The 19,742-nt window shown below is 42.1% G+C and overlaps 2 protein-coding genes across 4 annotated transcripts; one reads left to right on the forward strand and one right to left on the reverse strand.

Annotated features, from left to right (window-relative positions):
- The first annotated feature begins 616 nt into the window (after nucleotides 1–616).
- Nucleotides 617–11,386, forward strand: LOC114791188 (ubiquitin-protein ligase E3A). 2 transcript variants are annotated; one of them, XM_028981819.1, is made up of 12 exons: nucleotides 617–900; nucleotides 1,765–1,809; nucleotides 2,235–2,548; nucleotides 3,488–4,302; nucleotides 5,315–5,746; nucleotides 5,869–6,013; nucleotides 6,110–6,315; nucleotides 6,969–7,133; nucleotides 7,285–7,440; nucleotides 7,527–7,600; nucleotides 9,087–9,230; nucleotides 9,343–11,386. In XM_028981819.1, the coding sequence occupies exons 1-12, from the start codon at nucleotides 824–826 to the stop codon at nucleotides 9,461–9,463; spliced, it is 2,694 nt and encodes an 897-aa protein (XP_028837652.1). In that variant the 5' UTR covers nucleotides 617–823; the 3' UTR covers nucleotides 9,464–11,386. The 2 variants fall into 2 exon arrangements, with proteins under 2 accessions (XP_028837652.1, XP_028837653.1); XM_028981820.1 differs by having other exon boundaries at nucleotides 617–848.
- A 343-nt stretch (nucleotides 11,387–11,729) lies between these two features.
- On the reverse strand, nucleotides 11,730–18,357 carry LOC114791189 (cyclic nucleotide-gated channel cone photoreceptor subunit alpha-like). Of its 2 annotated transcripts, none has more exons than XM_028981821.1 (10): nucleotides 17,924–18,357; nucleotides 17,299–17,361; nucleotides 16,436–16,554; nucleotides 15,267–15,329; nucleotides 14,995–15,150; nucleotides 14,804–14,863; nucleotides 14,137–14,361; nucleotides 13,877–13,978; nucleotides 13,694–13,800; nucleotides 11,730–13,578 (listed from the first exon to the last, which is right to left on the reverse strand). In XM_028981821.1, the coding sequence occupies exons 3-10, from the start codon at nucleotides 16,504–16,506 to the stop codon at nucleotides 12,176–12,178; spliced, it is 2,187 nt and encodes a 728-aa protein (XP_028837654.1). In that variant the 5' UTR covers nucleotides 16,507–16,554; nucleotides 17,299–17,361; nucleotides 17,924–18,357; the 3' UTR covers nucleotides 11,730–12,175. The 2 variants fall into 2 exon arrangements, with proteins under 2 accessions (XP_028837654.1, XP_028837655.1); XM_028981822.1 differs by having other exon boundaries at nucleotides 16,436–16,559.
- Nucleotides 18,358–19,742: the final 1,385 nt, after the last annotated feature.

The following is a 19,742-nucleotide window of genomic DNA, read 5'->3' on the forward strand; positions in this document are numbered from 1 at the left end:
CATTTAAACCGTTTAATGAACTGATATGTGCATGTCAATGTGTGACGATCCATCAAACCTTTAAACTGCAACTGTTGCTGCAGTGCTTTTATTATGTAAAGTTTATGCTTTAAACATGCATGTTGGCCAAAAACATGAGATGTTGGCCTTATTGTATTTATTTTTCATTGAATAATTAATAGTGTGGCTATGACTTTTTTTTCTATTGTTTTTTTACTTTGGTCCTGTATGCAGCACTTTGGTTCACTTGTGGCTATAGAGTGCTCCATAAATAAAATAAAATAAACACCGGACATCACGCAGACAAACTATAGTTTGGATCATGTTGGATCATTTATTTTTCTTAGGTTCCATCTTTCATGCAGATAATATTCATTTTATCTATTGCTGTGGCAGAAAATAGTTAAAACAACTGAATTGAAATAAGTGCATTCTATATTTTGAAATTACATATAAAAATAAATGCACAGCGGCTAAATGCATCTCTTATTGCAAAGAATTTCTATTTTTTTATTACAATAAAAAAAAAGTCCTTTTGTGGCAGGGACCCGCGCGGGACGTCGGTGCGTGACCCCAGTGCGTGACCCCGGCAGGTAGGGGCACGCGGCAACGTTGCATGCTGGGATGCGTCCCCCTGGCGTTCGAGGAGCCTCGTTGAAGCGAAGATGGCAGAAAACGGGAGTCGCCGGACGGAGAGAGAGACAGGCCTGAAGTGAAGCTGCTGCAGCCCGAGACGGAACCCACGGTCGCAGCGTTCTGGCGGAACACGCGGCGGGCGAGAGAGGAGAAGGGGAAACGGGAAAACAGAGGGATAAAGTGTCGTATGAATCCCGACGAGACGGAGGACTGTGAGTGTGCGCCACCACAGGCCGTGTCTGCCCGCGCGGGAGGACACGACAGGTCGGCCATGGCTCCGAGCAGAGCGCCCGGGCTGCGTCAGCTAGCGGTAGCATTAGCGTTAGCACAAGCGAGGAGGGGACGCGATGACTTGTTTTTTTTCAACGAGCGTTTTGCTGGTCTGTCTTGCGTCTGAAACCCCCAACTCCACGTTTTTATGAGCCGCTGGCCTGTTCGCAATATAAACAGTCGAGACATGTCGCCGCTTTTGTGTTCGAGGCCGCGGCGCCCGGGACTGTCCCACCTCGTCCCTCCCCCCGGTCACCGCTGCAGAATGCGGCCTGGGCTTCATTTAATTCCCGCTTTCCGCCGTCACGTTAAAGCGAACACCCGAGAAGAGGGCCGGCTTCGCGTTACGTGTGACCGAGGTCGCGTTGCGTGTGACCGCAAGCGAGCCGGGCGGCCGCGGGGCGTGTGCACCTGTCGCCCCGGGCGCTACCGCCGTTTCGGGAAGGGACCGTGCAGAACGCGGGCTAGCTGTTAGCCGGCTAGCCGCGCTCCGGCTTCCACGAAACTGCTGTATCATGGGGCGCGTACGCGCAGGCGGCGTGCGTGAGTGAGAGGGTGCTTCTTTTTTTTTTTTTTAATTTCATTTTATTTTCTCCGCCTTCTCGGGTTTGCGTTCGATCGCGTCGTCCATCGTTCTTTGCGAGCGTGTGGTCGAGCCTGCGAACTATTGTCAGGCGGCGGCCGTGCGCGTCGCCGGGTATATTTCGTGCTGCGTCGTCGAGCAGCCGAATGCTCCACGCTGACAGTGTGCAGATTTTTTTTTAAATAAACTTCTTATTGCTGTACCGCGATGAGAATTTGTTCTCTGCGTGCATGATAACCATGTTAATGGATGGTGTGTTTTTCCAATGTCTCCAGAGAACAAGAGGAGTCTGACTTTGAAAACCCCGAAGCAAGCCGAATGTAAGACATTTTAATGGCTGGTATTTACATAGGTACTGATTTTGTCCTGCATGATTATTCTAGTGAATCGCCCTGCACATGGATTGATGTGTGAAACTGCCCAAACAGAAAACTTTGAAGCAAGAAGCAAAAAAAATAAGTACAGCAGTAGCTTCATCTCCCTGTCCATATGCTATAGTGGAGCTGCAAAAGTGTTTTTTTTTTTTTTTTTTTTTTTTTTTTTTTTTTTTTTTTTTTTAATGAAGGAATACTGGGAAGGATTTATTCCTGGCATGTCGCGTGTGTACGTTAGCATAGGGCCTTTTTGTGAGTAATATGAACAATTCACTTGTTATCTACTGTTTCTCAGTGCGTAGCTTGATTGATCGACTGATTAACTTTATTGTGTTGTGGTGTTTGGCTGCTAACCCCCTTGCCCTTTGCAGGAAGCGAGCAGCTGCAAAGCATCTAATAGAGCGCTACTACCACCAGTTAACGGAGGGCTGCGGTAATGAGTCTTGCACAAATGACTGCTGCGCCTCCTGCCCCACCTTCCACCGCATGGACAATAATGCGGCGGCAGTCAAGGCGCTGGAGCTGTACAAGATCAACGCCAAGCTGTGTGACCCTCACCCTTCCAAGAAAGGCACGAGCTCTGCTTACCTGGAGAACAGTGCTATTGGAGGCCACAACAACTTGGCTTGCGCCAATCGCAAAATTAAGCACAAGGACCTGCATTCTATGAGGGACAACTTCAAAGGTGGGTCCAGTTGTGAGACATCGAGCATGCTTAAATACACGTCATCAGAATCAGGTCTTTTCATTAAATATGTAACGCAGGGGGAAAAAATCAGCTCTGCCTCTCAAACAATACAACACCTTAACTACATACGTCTCGTTTGTAAAATATAACATAATGCTTAAATTTTGAAGTGTTCATCAGTGTACGCGGAATGAATTTCATTTATTTCATTTAAAAACTCATCATATTAAAGAAAATGTGTTGATTCTGACATCCGAGACACTGTGCAATACACAAGATACAGATTAAATAATTCATTCAATGTTCAAATTATTAATAGTTAATGAATAACTTCAGACCAAAATTTGAATGGTATTTGCAGTGCCCGTCATGTTGCATTATCTATCTGTTGTAAAATTCTTTGGTCAGCTGGATATATTTCACTTGTTTTGCATCTACGTATGAATGAACCGTTGCTGGCATGAATACTATAACATGGTGGGCTCCGGCTGTGACTGACTCTTTTTAAAGGAACATTGTACCTGTTTTTATAGCTTATTTATTTCTTAAAATTATTTTACTAAAATCTTAGTGCCTTAAGATTTTTTTGTTTAACGTGAAAGTGAAATGATTCTAATAATTAAACACTGCAGCACAGCACATGGTGACAACGAAATGTGTCCTCTGCTTTTAACCATCACCCTTGGTGAGCAGTGGGCAGCCATGACCAGCACCCGGGGAGCAGTGTGTGGGGACGGTACCTTGCTCAGTGGCACCCTGGAGGTTTGAAACGGCAACCTTCCAATTACGATTCCGTTTTCCTAACCCACTAGGCCACCGCTGCCCAACAGGCTGTCTTGTTGTCTCATTGTGTTTATAAAAATGACTGGCTGAAGTATTGATCCAGATCTTTTTGAAGCTTATATATGATTTATATAAAAATGCTTTGCTCTTTAGATGTGAAATATCTGACCGAGGAAAAGGTGTACGAAATACTTGAGAGCTGTGGAGAGAAGGAAGACTACTCCCCTCTGATCCGCGTCATTGGCCGAGTGTTCTCCAGCGCCGAGGGCCTGGTGCAGAGCTTCCGCCGCTCCAAGCAGCACACCAAGGAGGAGCTGAAGTCCCTGCAGGCCAAAGATGAGGATAAGGATGAGGATGAGAAGGAGGCCGCCGCCACCGCTGCCTGCTCAGCTTCGGCCATGGAGGAGGACTCGGAGGCGTCCTCGTCAGGTCTGGGCGAAAGTGACAACGATGTTCAGAAGCTGGGGCCTGACGAGGTGTCGGTGGACATTGATGCCGTGCGCCGGGTTTACGAACGGCTGCTGTCTAACGAGAAAGTGGAGGCGGCCTTCCTCAACGCTCTGGTTTACCTGTCGCCCAACGTGGAGTGCGACCTCACCTACCACAACGTGTACTCCCGCGACCCCAACTACCTGAACTTGTTCGTCATTGTCATGGAGAACGGCAACCTCCACAGCCCAGAGTACCTGGAGATTGCGCTGCCGCAGTTCTGCAAGGCCATGAGCAAACTGCCGTTGCCGGCCCTCGCTAAACTGGCGCGGCTTTGGTCGTGCTACTCGGCCGTGCAGATACGGCGCATGATGGAGACCTTCCAGCAGCTCATCACCTACAAGGTCATTAGCAACGAGTTCAACAGCCGCAACCTGGTCAACGACGACGACGCTGTGGTGGCGGCCACCAAATGCTTGAAAATCGTCTACTATGCAAATGTGCTGGGTGGCGATGTGGACACGGAGCACAACGATGAGGTAATGCAGTCACGCTGCAGCCAGTTTACCGGTTCGTAATTTTGGGGGGAACTTATAAAGTGTTCATTTAATAACATTTGCGAGTGATTTATTAAAAAATTTAGGTGCTTAAAATCTTTGGTTTTTACTGAAATAATTTCTTACAATATTTTTTAAACACTGTGCTTGTTCATATTTTATCATGCAGTCCCTCCAGGAGTCCCAAGATTTTATTTTTTAAATCATAATGACTTTTTTTTTTTGTACAGGGCACCAAACAGGCTAGGATGCCCCTGGTTATTTCCATGCGAGCGTGCCGCAGTTCTGGGTTTACTAAGTGCAGCGAGCACACGGACCAGTGACTGGTGTATTACTGACAGATTGAAGGCTTGTTTCGTTTTATTTATTGGGTCTTAATGTTATTTAAGGCCTTATTGTTTTGGGAACTCAAATGTAGGACTTTTATAAACATCTGCGGAAACCCTGCTGTCCACTCTCGCCCAAAACGAATGGCTTGTGCTGCATGTCGGCGTGGTTTTGCGCAGTTGATGCAACTTTGTCATTTTCTGCTGTAGGCCAGTATAATAAAAATCTCTCCCTTTGGCCAAATTAATATTGCATACTGTTTATGCCACACAGCCCTAATTTGAACTTTTTAGAAACTTGTTTGCCGCGTCCATGAGCAAATAAAATAATTTGTAAGGTTGGTTAACCAGTGTTGACACAACTGAATGCATGTGGTCTCTGTATGCAAATGCCCAGCAGCTAATATCAGGAGTAATATGTCAGGAAAAAAAAGAGAGTGACTGTGAGAAAGGGCTGTGTGAAATCGGTCTGCATACGTTTGTACGTGCATTAGACTTTGTATTTATTTTGGACCCTGCTGACAAATAATACAAACTTAGTCGATACTTTGGAAATACAGTGACAGCTTTAAGTTACTGAATGACTGAAGTGAAGGTATAAAATTTGGCCTTTAGTCATTGAATTATCCAGTTATTGAAGGCATACTGTTTTCTATTTATATGTATAGGAGGATGAGGATCCGCTGCCCGAGTCCAGTGAGTTGACCCTGCAGGAGCTCCTGGGTGAGGAGCGGCGCAGCAAGAAGGGCCCTCGCGTAGATCCATTGGAGCTGGAGCTGGGCATCCGCACCTCTGACTGCCGACGGCCGCTCATTTCCTTTGAGGAGTTTGTGAATGAGCCGCTCAACGACGTGCTGGAGATGGATAAGGACTACACTTTCTTCAAGGTGGAGACTGAGAACAAATTCTCATTCATGACGTGCCCGTTCATTCTGAACGCAGTCACCAAGAACCTGGGCCTCTACTATGACAACCGAATTCGCATGTATAGTGAGCGCCGCATCACCGTGCTCTACAGTCTGGTTCAAGGGCAGCAGCTCAACCCTTACCTCCGCCTCAAAGTGCGGCGAGACCACATCATCGACGACGCTCTGGTCCGAGTAAGTGTCGTAAAATGAGCACATTTTCGCTTTCAGTATCTTGTGTATGTAATATGTGGTTTTGCCATTCTTGTGTTATTGTGATGTGCATTATCTGATATCATCGGTATTGCTGCTTTTAGCTTGAGATGATTGCCATGGAGAATCCTGCAGACTTGAAGAAGCAGTTGTACGTTGAGTTTGAAGGAGAGCAAGGTGTAGACGAAGGAGGAGTGTCCAAAGAGTTCTTCCAGCTGGTGGTAGAGGAGATCTTCAATCCAGATATTGGTACAGTCTTTGCTGCAGACCAGTACTGGACCATATTGATTTTTGTTTTTGTATTTCTTTACAATGTACTTACCCTACAATGTTGTTCCCCTGCAGGAATGTTCACATATGATGAAAGCACAAAGCTGTTTTGGTTCAACCCATCTTCCTTTGAGAATGAAGGCCAGTTCACACTCATCGGTATTGTCCTGGGCCTTGCCATCTACAACAATTGTATTCTTGATGTCCATTTCCCGATGGTTGTCTACAGAAAGCTTATGGGAAAGAAAGGCACTTTCCGAGACCTATCAGATTCACATCCGGTACTTGTCCCCTTCATCATGTACAATTCCCATTTTGTAGTAAAGAAAGACAGCACAATGTTCATAATTCTGAGGTAAAAAAAAACAAAACATGTTTTTTACCTCACAATTAAAAGTAAAAAAAGGATCTCTCTTGACTAGTAACCGATGTGCAAGAGAAAAGACAGAAACTTTGTGCTTAATGTCAGAGTCGTAATTGCATTCGAACAAAGATTTCATATCGGTTACGGCAACCTGCTGTAACCGTACATGGTGGAGGCACTGCATTGTGTCATTTCATGATGGTCTGTGTGGCAGCCATGCAGCAGGGAGCACAGGAGTGGCAACAAACTAGTCACTTGTGACTACATAGTCAACATAACAGAAATGCAACTAATTGGCCATAATATTTGCATGGATATGGTCTTGATTAGCTGGCCCTTGTCACCACAGCTCTTTAAGTGATGGACATAATTCACTTTTGCTGTATATTATGTCACCCCATTGAAAGTGAATGGGAAGCATTTCAGCATGAAAAATATTTTTATGGGGGATAATAGAAAGAGTTTCAGAACCACCACTTTAGACATTTAACATACTCATATACACACAGACATGTGCTTTATTATCACAAAAGTGTTTTAATTACTTTTCCATTAACCTTATATATGCAGATTCTGTACCAGAGTTTGAAAGAGCTGCTGGAATATGAGGGCTCAGTAGAGGAGGATATGATGATCACTTTCCAGATATCTCAGACAGACCTCTTTGGAAACCCAATCATGTACAACTTAAGGGAAAATGGTGACAAAATCCCAGTCACAAATGAAAACCGAAAAGTGAGTAAACAATCAGTTACATTTTTTATTTTACTGCATAAGTAATATTGGTGTGTTGCTTATGTATCATTGCATTGAGATATTAGAGTGGGGGTCTTGGAATTATTTACATCTTTCTTAAATATAACATGTTTCTCTTTGCTGCCTGTAGGAATTTGTGGCTCAGTATGCTGATTACATGCTTAACAAGAGTGTGGAGAAGCAGTTCAAAGCCTTCAGAAGAGGTTTCCACATGGTTACCAACGAGTCACCCCTGAAATATTTATTTCGACCTGAGGAAATTGAGCTGCTTATCTGTGGAAGCAGGGTGAGATGGGCACCTGTCAATAATTGATCTTTTGTTTTCTTCTGCAAAAGTTGTTTATTTAATGGCAATATTTGCTTGAAACTCAGAACCTAGAGTTTCAAGCACTTGAAGACACCACAGAGTATGATGGAGGCTACAGTAAAGACTCACGCATCATTAGGTACGTAGTCCCTGGAATGGGGACATGCAGTTTTTTTTCTTTTGTCAATAATGATTTTAATGTATGCTTCAGTGGGGCAAAAAAGTATTTGGCAGCCACTGATTGTGCAAGTTGTCCCACTTAAAAAGATGAGAGGTCTGTAAGTTAGAATAAGTACGCTTCAACTGTGAGAGAACTGTGTAAGTAAATAAATAAATAAATATCCGGGAAGTAGCATTGTATGATTTTTAAATTATTTATTTGTATAATTGTGCACAAAAGAAGTATTTTTGTCAATAACATGAATAGTTCACCTCAGTATTTTGTAATGGTCTTTGCCAGGTTTGTAGACACTTTAGCTGGCCTTTTGGTCCATTCCTCCATGCAGATCTTCTCAAGAGCTGTGATGTTTTGGGGCTGTCACTGGGCACAGATTCTCCATTGGACTGAGGTCTGGAGACAGGCTGGTGATGAGTTAAAAGTAGAGGACACATTTCATTGTATGGACCATGTCCTGTGCGGTTTATCACAGTGGCAATCACTTCACTTGAAGTAGCCACTCCTTTGTTGGCTGGTTTGGGATCATTGTCATGCTTGAAGATCCAGCTACGGTTTTTGCTGAAAATCTTGCTGAAACCCTTCCAAACACAACTTCTGTTTTGGTCTCATCTGACCATCATCCAGATGATCTCTGGCAAACTTTAGATGGGCCTGGACATGTTCTGTCTTAAGCAGGGGGACCTTTTGAGCACTACAGGATTTTAATCCATGACTACGTAGTGTTACTAATAGTAACCTTTGTTACTGTGGTCCCAGCTCTCTTCAGGTCATTGACCAGTTCCCCCTGTGTACTTCTGGTCTGTTTCCTCACTGTTCTCAAGATCATTTGCACCCCACGAGGTGAGATCTTGCATGGAGTCCCAGGTTGAGGGAAATTGCCAGTAATTCCATTTTCTAATAATTGCTAACAATTGCTTGCTGCTTGTAGATTAGCTCGTCCCAGTCTGTTTGAAGGTGTGGGCAGGCATCTTTTAAACAGATAACCAGTTCAAACAGGCGCCCTTAATGCAGGTAACGAGTGAAGGATAGAGAAGTAACAGGTCTGTTAGGGACAAAATTCTTGCTTGCTTATAGATGCTAAATACGGTTTTTGCACCATATACAATAAATTAATCATACAATGTGATGTTCCTGGATTTTTGATTCTGTCTCTCACAGTTGAAGTGTCCCTATGATAAATTACAGACCCCTCTAAGTGAGACATCTTGCACAATCTATGGCTGCAATATATTTTGAACTTTAAGATAAGACATTTGAGACTAAAGGGAATCATTTTCAAAAGTGTTCAGAAGTGTGATTGATTACTGGTGAAACATAAGTAACTTATCTCAGTATGTCTCGGTCCTATTTCAGTTAGTTGTTTTTGTAAGTTTATTTTGTTTTATTTATTTGACAAATCCATAGCCTAGGGATAGTGTAATGTGAACATAATGGTTCCATCCTGCAGAGACTTCTGGGAAACATTACACTCCTTCAGTGAAGAGCAGAAGAGGCTCTTCCTGCAGTTCACCACCGGCACAGACCGGGCACCAGTAGGAGGGCTGGGCAAACTGAAAATGATTATTGCAAAGAATGGTCCTGACACAGATAGGTAAGCCCACACTGGGACATTAGACTAATAACAGAAAGACGTAGTGATATGTGAAACAAGTTTAGGGCTTCTTGAGGGGTTTTCATTGCTCTGCACTCTTTCTGCTGGGCAGGTTACCAACTTCCCACACCTGCTTCAACGTGCTGCTCCTCCCCGAGTACACAAGCAGAGAGAAGCTGCGCGACAGACTGCTGAAAGCCATCACCTATGCCAAAGGGTTCGGCATGCTCTGAAACAGCGCTCCAGCAAGCAGAATGGACTCCTTTTCACACAGTCCCTATCTGAAAAAAGAACTGAGAGGAAATTTTAAAAGAGGAAATAATTCACACTATAATATAAAAGAAAAGAAAAAAAGCAAATCCAAAATGGCGCATTCAATTAGAGTGCTCTAGTTGTCCTTTTTTTTTGTTTTTGTTTGTTTAGGTTTTTTTTTTTTTTTTTTTTTTTTTTTTTTTTTTTTGGGGGTTCGTGCCTGGCTGTGGAGCAGCAGAAAAATCATGATCAAATTCTGATTCCCCTTACCAACCTCCTACTCCAGCTCATGTAAATGTGGTGTCTCCTTGTTTTTCTCTGTATAGAAAGGGTTTTGTTTTTCTTTACTATTTATTTTAAGGTTTAAATCAGTTCTTCGGACATTCGCCTGGTGTTAAACTTCTCACTTTTTTTTTTTTTTTTCTTCTCGTCAAGGGATGAAAATGAGAGCAGGGGTTATTTAAAATGGATATATGTGAATGTTTAAATTTTCATGTGACAAATAGAAAAGAAAAAAAAAAAGGAAATGACTTCTTTCTTGCTGCATGGTCTTCATCCCGTATTATCTTTGCCTGCCTTATTGTTGATGCGGGCATAACGAAACATAAAGTCTCAAAAGTTCTTCAGCCCATCTTATTACTGTTCTATAATCCCATTTTGGTTATTGAGGCAGAGTGTTCACGGATGTAATTTCCACTGGCTTTTATAGCATGTATGGGATGGAAGGGGGGGTGAATGACTGATATCTCTCAATGATGGTTGGTTCAGAAACATTATTACTTTTTTATTTTTTTTTGGAAAGCACTGCGAAGTGAGACTGTGTAAGTGCACTTAGACATATGCCGAATGTTTCCAAAATTTGTTTTTTTCCTCCCTCCCTCCTAAGTAACCTCTCCAGAAGTCTAATTCATAAATCTTTGTTTTACTAAGCATGGTTTTCCTAAGCACATTTATAATAAATTCGAGCATTTTTTATAGCTCGCCATTAATGGCATTTTACTTGGTTCAGCCAGTTTGTGGGAGTATTACAGCTTAAATGTACCATTCTCTGGATTGGAATCTCGAGTGCTTCTAAGTCTTCTATTAATGATCATAAAAGTTGTTGCTGGGGCCTTTTTTTTATTATTATTTCTAAAACTAACTGTGAAATGCCCCTGTTGTCACCACAAACTGTGTTGTTGGAATGGGATTTAAATGTCGGTAGAAAAAAAGTGACATTGGTGTTTTTGAAAGCCACCCTCTGCAGCAGTAGCTTTCATGCATTGTGTAATTTATACAGTATGGCTCTACAGATTTAGCCAGTAGATTGCTGCCTAACCTATGACTTACAAATCTTTTCATGTAATTTGATGTGCTTTGTTGTCATTTTCAGTTTATGGTTTTGTTTCTGATTAATTAGAAGTTGGAGAAGCAATGTCTGATGAGTACAGGTACATAGACATAAACCAACAACCTGTGAGGTGTAAAGGCGTTATGAAAGTTATGAAATTGGCCTTATGTATTGACATCACCTCAAAGCTCCTGGACTGTTAAGGTCAGGCTGTGGAAGTGTAAACCATTGAACCACTGAGAAGCGAGCCCCAAAATCTGCACTTGTGCAACGCCATCCTTTCTTCATCCTCATGAGCATTCTGAGCCACTGGTCGTCATTTCCTCACATACCCCCTCCTGTCACTTTGTCCACAGTAGTTTTTCCCGTTTGTGCTGCTGCTGCACACGCCCATGTCCGAAGGACTCTAGAGCCGTACAAGAAAAGGAGGACTAGTTTCAAGCAGGTCTTCTGCGAGAAGCTGTACATTGTAGATTTGTCCTGACAGTTACTCCTCTTTTAAAGGAACTAGAAGGCTTAAAGTATCACTTGGTGTGAAAACATAATGCTAAATAAAAGCGACTGCTTTTTTCCATCTTGTGGTGTTGGGTGAATTCTATTGACTGTGACCTGCACATTCTAATGTCGAACTTGTTTGCAAGTTTATTACAAATTTACATTTATGGCATGTATCAGATGCCCTTGTCAACAATTTATGTCTTTCTTGTAAACAACTAAGCTTTGAAATGATCAAATCTGGCTAGTGCCCAGGAGTTAGGGTTCTGGAACAGGAATGATCCCTTTTAAGTAATATTACAGCATAAGTTTTGGAAAAGCTGACTTATGCAAGAAGCATAGTTTCATATTCTTTAAAAGTCAGTTATTGACAGTTGCATCAATGCAATGATCTTTTGTTGTAGCAGAGATATTACATTTAATCATTATACCTCATTTTAATAGAGCAAAAACGTTTACAAAAAAGACTATTGTACATGAATTGGGAGATCCTGGTAAGAAATCAAAACACTACAAATCTAAGGGAATGGAAATTTTGTAACAGGTACAAACAATTATATAAACCACATTTGACATGAGATTTAATGTGGATGAATGGTGAGGATTTATACTTTCCTCAGAATGCAAACTGATGCAGTTGTTTTAAAAAAAAAAAATGCATTTTTCTTGCTAGAACATAGCATTGTTAAGTGAACAAGCTTGTGGAAATTGTCCATTTGAAGGCTATACACCTACAGGAAACATAAGCAAATATCCCTGACAGTCTGTTGAACCATAATTTGTGGATGTCTTGTAGCATGAGAAGATATGACATCATATTTCACCTGCCTTTATGATCCCTTTTGGTAAAGGTTGAAATACTGCAAGACTACTTCTTTTTCTCTTCCTCTTTTTTATCCTCGATAACCTCAGAAAAGTCTTCTACTCTCAGAGTTTTTACTCTGGCCTCCATGTTCGTAATCCTCTGCTTGATCTTGTTTTGGCTGGTTGACCAGTCAGACATCAGTTTTTTCATTTTCAGTTGCATGACCTCCAGGTTGCCCTCCAGCACGCCAAGTTTCTCATCCATGTCCTTGGGGTCACTTGCTGAGTTAGCAATGGACTCATCTATCAAATTGTCCTTCATCAAGATTGCTTTACCCTTCTCCTCAATGGCCTTCTTGGTATCTGGGTACTCAGTAAGCGCCTCCATAAGATCATCTTTGGAAAGAGCAAAAAGGTCAGAATAACCCACGCTCCGGATGTTGGCTGTCCGGCGATTGCCTGCCTTACTGCCCTTAATGCCCAGGATACTGATCTCCCCAAAATAGGCGCCATCACTAAGCACAACAAACTGTGTTACTCCATCATCCGCCACCACAGCCAGCTTGCCCTCCTTTATGATGTACATCTCACGCCCAATGTCACCCTTCTTGCAGATGTAATCCCCCGGGCTGAACACTTGGGGCTGTAACTTGAGTACCAGCTCGATAAGCAGGCCCACCTCGCAGTCCTGGAAAATTCGGACTTTCCGGAGAGTGTCCATGTGTACGTTGATGGCGATCTCTGCCTTCAGCTTGTCTGGCAAGTTCTTCAGCACCTCCTTCTCATCACAAGTCTTCTTCTCCGTCCAGAGGTAGTCAAACCACTTGACGACCCTGGCCTCCAGGTCCTTGGTAACCTTACGAAATTGCATGTATTGTTTGATTGAGTCAATCTTGGCCTGGAATTCAGCACGGGAAGCATTCATGTTGGATATCATGGCACCAACATTACCGACGATTGTGGCAAAAATAAGTACGCCAATCAGAAAATCACAGACTACAAAAAGATATTCGACGTCTTGTACCGGTGGTGGTGTCTCTCCAATAGTGGTCAGTGTGAGTGTGGACCAGTACAGGCAGTAGATGTACTTTCGGGCCAAGCGCCCATACTCGGGGTGCGAGATGTTAGGGTAAACCCATGTGTCTGAGCCAAAGCCAAGGACTTTTGAAATGGCATAGAATATGCAGGCATTCCAGTGGATAATTATCAAAATGTACAGCACAAGGTTACCGATTCTGAAAATGTTGGGGAAATTGGTTCTCGTCTCAGTGCGGTCAAAGAACTCAAAAAGCCTCGCCAGTTTGAACAGCCTGTTGAACCGTAACTCTGGGTTGTTGTAGCCGACATATAAAAAGAGAAGATCCGTTGGAATCATTGATATGACATCGTATTTGAACTGGGGTGTTTTTTTGTAGTACTCGATCAGTTTCTTGGGGTCTCTCACAAGAAGTCCTTGTTCCAAGAAGCCTTATATAAAGAAATCAAAAACATATAAGGAATGTTACTTGCATTCCTTCCTTAAAAAATTATAAACATGCACTGAATTTGCATTACAAAAGATTATTATTGATTTATTTTTCACCTGTTCGTGATCGCACAAATGTGTCAAGGTAGTAGATCACATCTGAGGTATAGTCAAGAACAACCCAAATCTTCACATAGTTTGATTGTAGTTCGTTAAAGCAAGCCCTGAAACAATAAAACTGCATGAATACTTACTATTCTTCATAGTATAACTGATGTTTTCTCTTAATAAGAAGTATACCTTGTCACAAGCAGCATAAGGTTGTAGAATGCTGGACATGCAACTACTGTTAGCCAGTGGTAGTACATATCTGCGGAAGGGTCCATGATCCAGACATTCTTTCTAAAAAAAATCACGTCAAAGGTACAAAAGGTTATAGTCACTGTACAGAGACACAGCTTTAGACCGTATTACCTGTAAAATGCCTTTTGTCACTCTGGTTATACTACTTTTTGTCCCATCAACTACGTTTGTGCTTCAGAACTACTTAACATACTTACGGCGGTTCTTCCTTCTTTTTATCATCTTTCTTGTCATCCTTTTTATCGTCTTTCTTCTCATCCTTCTTTTCATCCTTTTTCTCATCTTTCTTCTCATCCTTTTTCTCATCTTTCTTCTCATCCTTTTTCTCATCTTTCTTCTCGTCCTTTTTCTCATCTTTCTCATCTTTCTTCTCATCTTTTTTCTCATCTTTCTTTATTTCCTCCTTCTTGTCCTCTTTTTTGCTAAAAAAAGTGTCGTTCAGATTGAGATACTGGACTTAACCTTGAGGGCTGATCCTCTATAAAGTTAGGGGTTATCAGGGAAGGGAATTACCAAGTACAAGAGTCATGGTATGTTGAAGAATGATCAGAAGATTGCAGGTCCACATTGCTGAGTGATGACGTCTTCGGATCAGCATAAAGCTTTGTTTAAATAAAATTCAGTCCCACTTATTTATGGAATTTTTACAACGTGACGCCAGTAATGTGTGTTTAACATCAGGAGACACACATTACTGTGTAAGCCCATTTCAGTCAATAGGTGGCAGCTGAAGTCTTAATCTGAAGTTCACTCTTCCAAGAACCATGAAGAATGATGTTGGGAAGTTGCTAATAGGGAATAGGTTGGACTAATAAAAGACTACTGGAGTTAAAGACTAGCACCTACTTTGACAATCCCACTTACTCATCGGTGTTGTTGCAGTTGTTCATGTTAAGAGTAGCAAGAGGCCACTGAGAAACATGACTTGTAAAAAAAAAATGACAAGTTTTAAATCATAATGACACACCCCTTTGGAAACATTAAATACACCAAGACATTTTTTTTTATATCTAAAGTCTTTTTCAAAAAGAATGACTGGCCGCCATGACACTCACTTCCTTCTGCGGACTTGACCTGGCTGGTCTCTGCTGTCTGTGCAGGTCTCCTCTTGGTGCTCAGGGTTTCTGAACCTCTCCATGAAGGAGTTACTGTGCCCATCATCTTGGTGTGGCGAGGCCCAGTCTCGCACCAAGTGCACGAAGTGGGACAACCTGAGTGAAGGAAAAGACTCATTGTGCTCCTGGACTCTTTCCTTCTGGTTTTTAAATCCCTTGTTCAGATAAATGCAATTTGACAGGAATTGATTACAGGAGTTTCTTAGCACTACCTGGCCATGGCTCCGGTGCCAGCGAAGGACGGCCTTCTGGTGTCTGCCAGGTCATCCTGCTCCCTGTGGATAGACGAGACAGGATTGTGTGAATGTATATTCACCAGTGAGAATAGTGCAGAGGATACTTCTACAGCTATACAAGTTACATTTATTTTTTTTACATTATCCATAACATCACTGCTGACACCTGAAGTAAATAACATTGACAGTGCGTCAGTGTGGGATATTTTAGGCTGCATGTGAACATTTTGTCATTAAAGTTGTGTTAGAAGCATGAAAATGGACCAGCATTAGGACTTGAGCAATTTTCATGGTCAAACAAGTCTGCAGTGATCATGACCTACCAAAAGTGATCCAAGGAAGAACAACGAGTGAACTGACCACATAGTAATGGGCCATGAGGAGCTCCTTCAATGGGCATGTGAACATCAGAACTATATCACAGGGCAGAAGAAGAAAGAGGCCTGAACTAATAAATCATATAGATGCCTAGGTGTGTAGGATGCACTGTGGAAAAAAACTGGTTGAAGACAATGCACTGATGGCAGTGCACTTCTTCAGCAGGATAATGTATTCGGCCAAATAGCAAAAATGGTCCAAGAGTGATTTTAGGAAGAATTTATGGTTTTGTTGTGTTCACTGGACTCCAAATTCTCCAGACCTCAATTTAGACAAGACTCCCCCAGTTAATGGATGATTTTGTACACTATAAGCAAACCCCTAGATTGAAGGCTCTATGAATAGGAGTTATGTGTTCATGCTAGAGAGATGGCTCAGGGTGGACCTATTTAATAATATCACGTATTTATTCCTATTCATGGGTAAAGCATTTTTGAATGGAGAACTTTGCATGAACGCGAAACAGACACTTGATGTTTATACACCCTTTAATATGATATTTTATAGGAATTACACCAGCATCTTATTACGATTCCACACTGCAACATGTTCACAGCATTATGTACAGCACATGTTGTTCAGTGTTGTGAGGCACGTGGTTACAAATTAGTTTCATTAAAATCCAGTCCCCTGGATTGTCCAATTAGCACAACTATTCAGCCAGGCAGTCAACAATTGCGTGAACTCGGCAGGTTTAGTGCGGTGCTGAGGTAAAAACACATCGCCATCTTGCTGCATGTGCCTTTTAGGATACCTGGTCCTCTTACCTTTCATCACCACTTTCTATCTGCTGGGGGGTGCGGGCAGGGTACGACTGCTCAGTGCAGATTTTTGGCATCTTCCCTCACTCTATGCCATCCAGCACTTCAGAGTGTCCAGTGAGACACTGCCCTTAGGAAAACAGAGTTTGAGTAGTGTATCTACTGTACAAATAAAGTGCTACAGGTCTTAACTTTGCTTGTTTTGACATAGGATTCATAGTTACACCTGCCGTGACCCAATAATTTCATCCGTCCAGCTACCTAATCCATCATGTTCAAATTCTTGACCATCAAACCTATTCCATCTCTGAGAATAAATAATAAATAAAGAAAGAAAGAATTTTGTTTCCAATTTAGGCATTATGTAAATGCAAAGGAAAAAAGACAATGCAATGAAATCACCATGCAACTGCAGAAAATTGCTTTCTATTTTGTCCCCCCGCAACAGGATTGTGGGAGATTATGGAGCTTCCAGCCTAACAATCCCACTGTCCAGGAGCAAGGGCCAAAATAAAAAGTAAATACATGAGCTTCAGATAGGCTGAGCACCTGGTGAAAGGTCACCTGGGGTCATGTAACTATTGGGCTGGGTGCTGTGGTTTTAAAAATGAGAGGACGTTCATTTCCAACCAGCAATGCTCCCACAAAACACACATTGTCCAGCAAGTGTGATCACAGATCACACCGTTTTAACTTCACTGTAAAACATTCATGTTTACAAGACAGATAGATGTAAATCTATTTTAATACAGATTGTAGATCTGTTTTTAATCAGCATGCCTGGCATTCTAAATAAAGCCAACCTGTAATTCTGAGCTCAGATGCGGTCGAAGAGCGTGATGTGAAGGAGCTTAATGTAATGGGATTACCTTTCACAGGGCAGCGTGGGACCTAATGTTCTTTACGTGGTCCTCACTGCAACCCCATCAGCACTAAAACAGACATAAATAATTACAATCATGTCGTTTTATAAAAAAAGATGGATCTTATATCATCAAAAGCACATTAAAACTTATTCCATGTAGAAATGCAGTAATTCGGAAGAGAATTTCCCTGGACATTTGCATTTCATAAATATTGTTTATGCTCTTTATATAGTATACTACTATACTAATTGCTATAATTCTATCAGAAAAGTGAAATATGCCTGTACTTATAAAATCAACACATTAGACAACGCTTAGAATTGTTTGCAGTGACTCAGTTTCATTTCATGCTTTTTTACAAAGTTATAAACCAATCTGAAAATGAACAATTTACTCAGCTTTGAGAAAGTGGAGGTTTCTTGGCACGACTACAAGACTCCAGTGTGAAATCTACCACACATATAACGGGATTTTAACTATCTCGATATTTTCAGACAGCATACGTTTTCAACACATGAACATATTTCCACGCTCCAAATTCTGAAGCGCGTATTTATCTGAACCGGTTCCCCTGCTTTGGATGACTTGGCCACATCAATTCATTTTGAAGCACAAGAGGCGGATTTACCTTGGTTTTCAGAACAAAACAACAACAAAAAAAACCCATTCAGTTCTGCGCGCGTTCCTCCTTGGCCCCTGGAAATAATCCCATTTCCGACGGATCTCCTGGCGAATCCACGCACGGCGACGCGGCGGGCTCTACTGTGGAGTCGCTTTGCGCATCCCCAGCCCTCCCTGCGCCATGCGCCTCCCCCTCCGCGCACCTGCAGCCTATAGCATGCACCTGCTCCAACTGTGTGGTCCCTTCACGTGGAGATGCGCCTGTATCTGGGCCAATGCTTGGTTGGGAACACCAGACAGCAGATGACACTAACGTGAGCTTGAGTCGCACATCCAGTGTAAAGGGCTCCGCTCCATCCCAGGAGGCTCCTTTTGGCGGCAACCTCCAGAGCCTGCATCCCTTTTCCAAAAAGGCCCGTCCACTGGTGCTGGCAGCGCCTTGATCCACATGCGCTAGATGAAGCAGTAATCTTAGCTTACAGCTTTCTGTACCCCTGAGCCAGCTAATAGGTTTCCTTGGCCCGAGCGTTAAGTGCTTGTCAAGCAAGGCTTACCCCGAACAGACCAAACGTGAGGTCAAAGCAATTTAATTATTGGCACAGACAGACCGTCTATCATGGGAAACAGCTATAAATACTAAGGGAACAGACTAAAATGGGATGGTATTCTTTCACCTAACAAATCATTTCCAGGAGGCAGACGTATTCTATGCTGGCACAAAATGAATTTAATAACGAAATAAATCAACTTTCATTTATCACATTTTGTCCACAAAAGCAGAAATTGTGAACAGAAGGCTGGGTGTGTCTGTACTGTATGTAGGAGAGAAAAAAAAGTATCCACAAAATGGACCACAAAAAGTAATTTTGTAAAAAAGAGCATGAAACACATTCTGTCAACAAGAAAAAAAAAAAGTCCCTTCATTCATGAAATGCATTTTGACAATGACAAAGTATTTTTGTCCACAAAAATTGATTTTGTCAAGGACAGAATGTCATTTTAGCTACATAATGTATTTTGTCAACAACAATTGTCCAACAAGCAGACAAATTTACTTTTTGCTGTGGACAGAATGAGTTATTGTTGTTGACATCATGCATTTCATTGACAAAATGGCATCTTCATGTTGCCAGCATGCATTTCATGGATGAACTGAATTCTCGTCAACAAAATACTTTTTAGTGCTTCCTACAATACACAATGCTGGTGCTGATTTCAGGTTGGTGCATAAAATGAATCATTGCTCTTGAATGCCTCAGTTTCAACAAAGAAACAACAAAGAAAGAAACTACAAAAAACTGAACAACAGTCTTGTGCTTTTATTGATTGGGTAATTACATTTTATTGCAGGTATTGCTTTACGTCTATTTGAATTCATTTGCCTGCGTGATAATGGTACTCAACAAATAACTGTAGATAAAAAAGATAGAAAATGTACTGATGCGGTTTTAACTCAGCTGCCCCATGAGCCTTTCTGCTTACATCCAGACGGTACGAGCCATCTTTGAGAGGGGATAAGCATTGGCAAATGAGATTGGATTTAATCTTTTGATGTCATTTCAACTTCAGATGCAGTTGACGTGGCAGTTGGTACTTGTGGAGCCTGAGGTGTGTGAAAATGCACACAGAAAAAAGGCACCCAAAAAAACCCTTTATCTTAACCCCGTCCGGTGATTCAGTCTGAGCGCTGTCATGGCCTGTACTCTTTCCTTTACACACTGAGCAGCTTGTTTGGTCATGTTGTGGGTAAGCCTTGTGCTAATTGTTGAGCCCATGTGTATTTTTAATTGGCCAGCCTGCGTTAACTTCACTTTCTTCACACCGCT

This window comes from Denticeps clupeoides, chromosome 5 (assembly GCF_900700375.1).
Source record: "Denticeps clupeoides chromosome 5, fDenClu1.1, whole genome shotgun sequence".
Taxonomy (NCBI): Eukaryota; Metazoa; Chordata; class Actinopteri; order Clupeiformes; family Denticipitidae; genus Denticeps; species Denticeps clupeoides.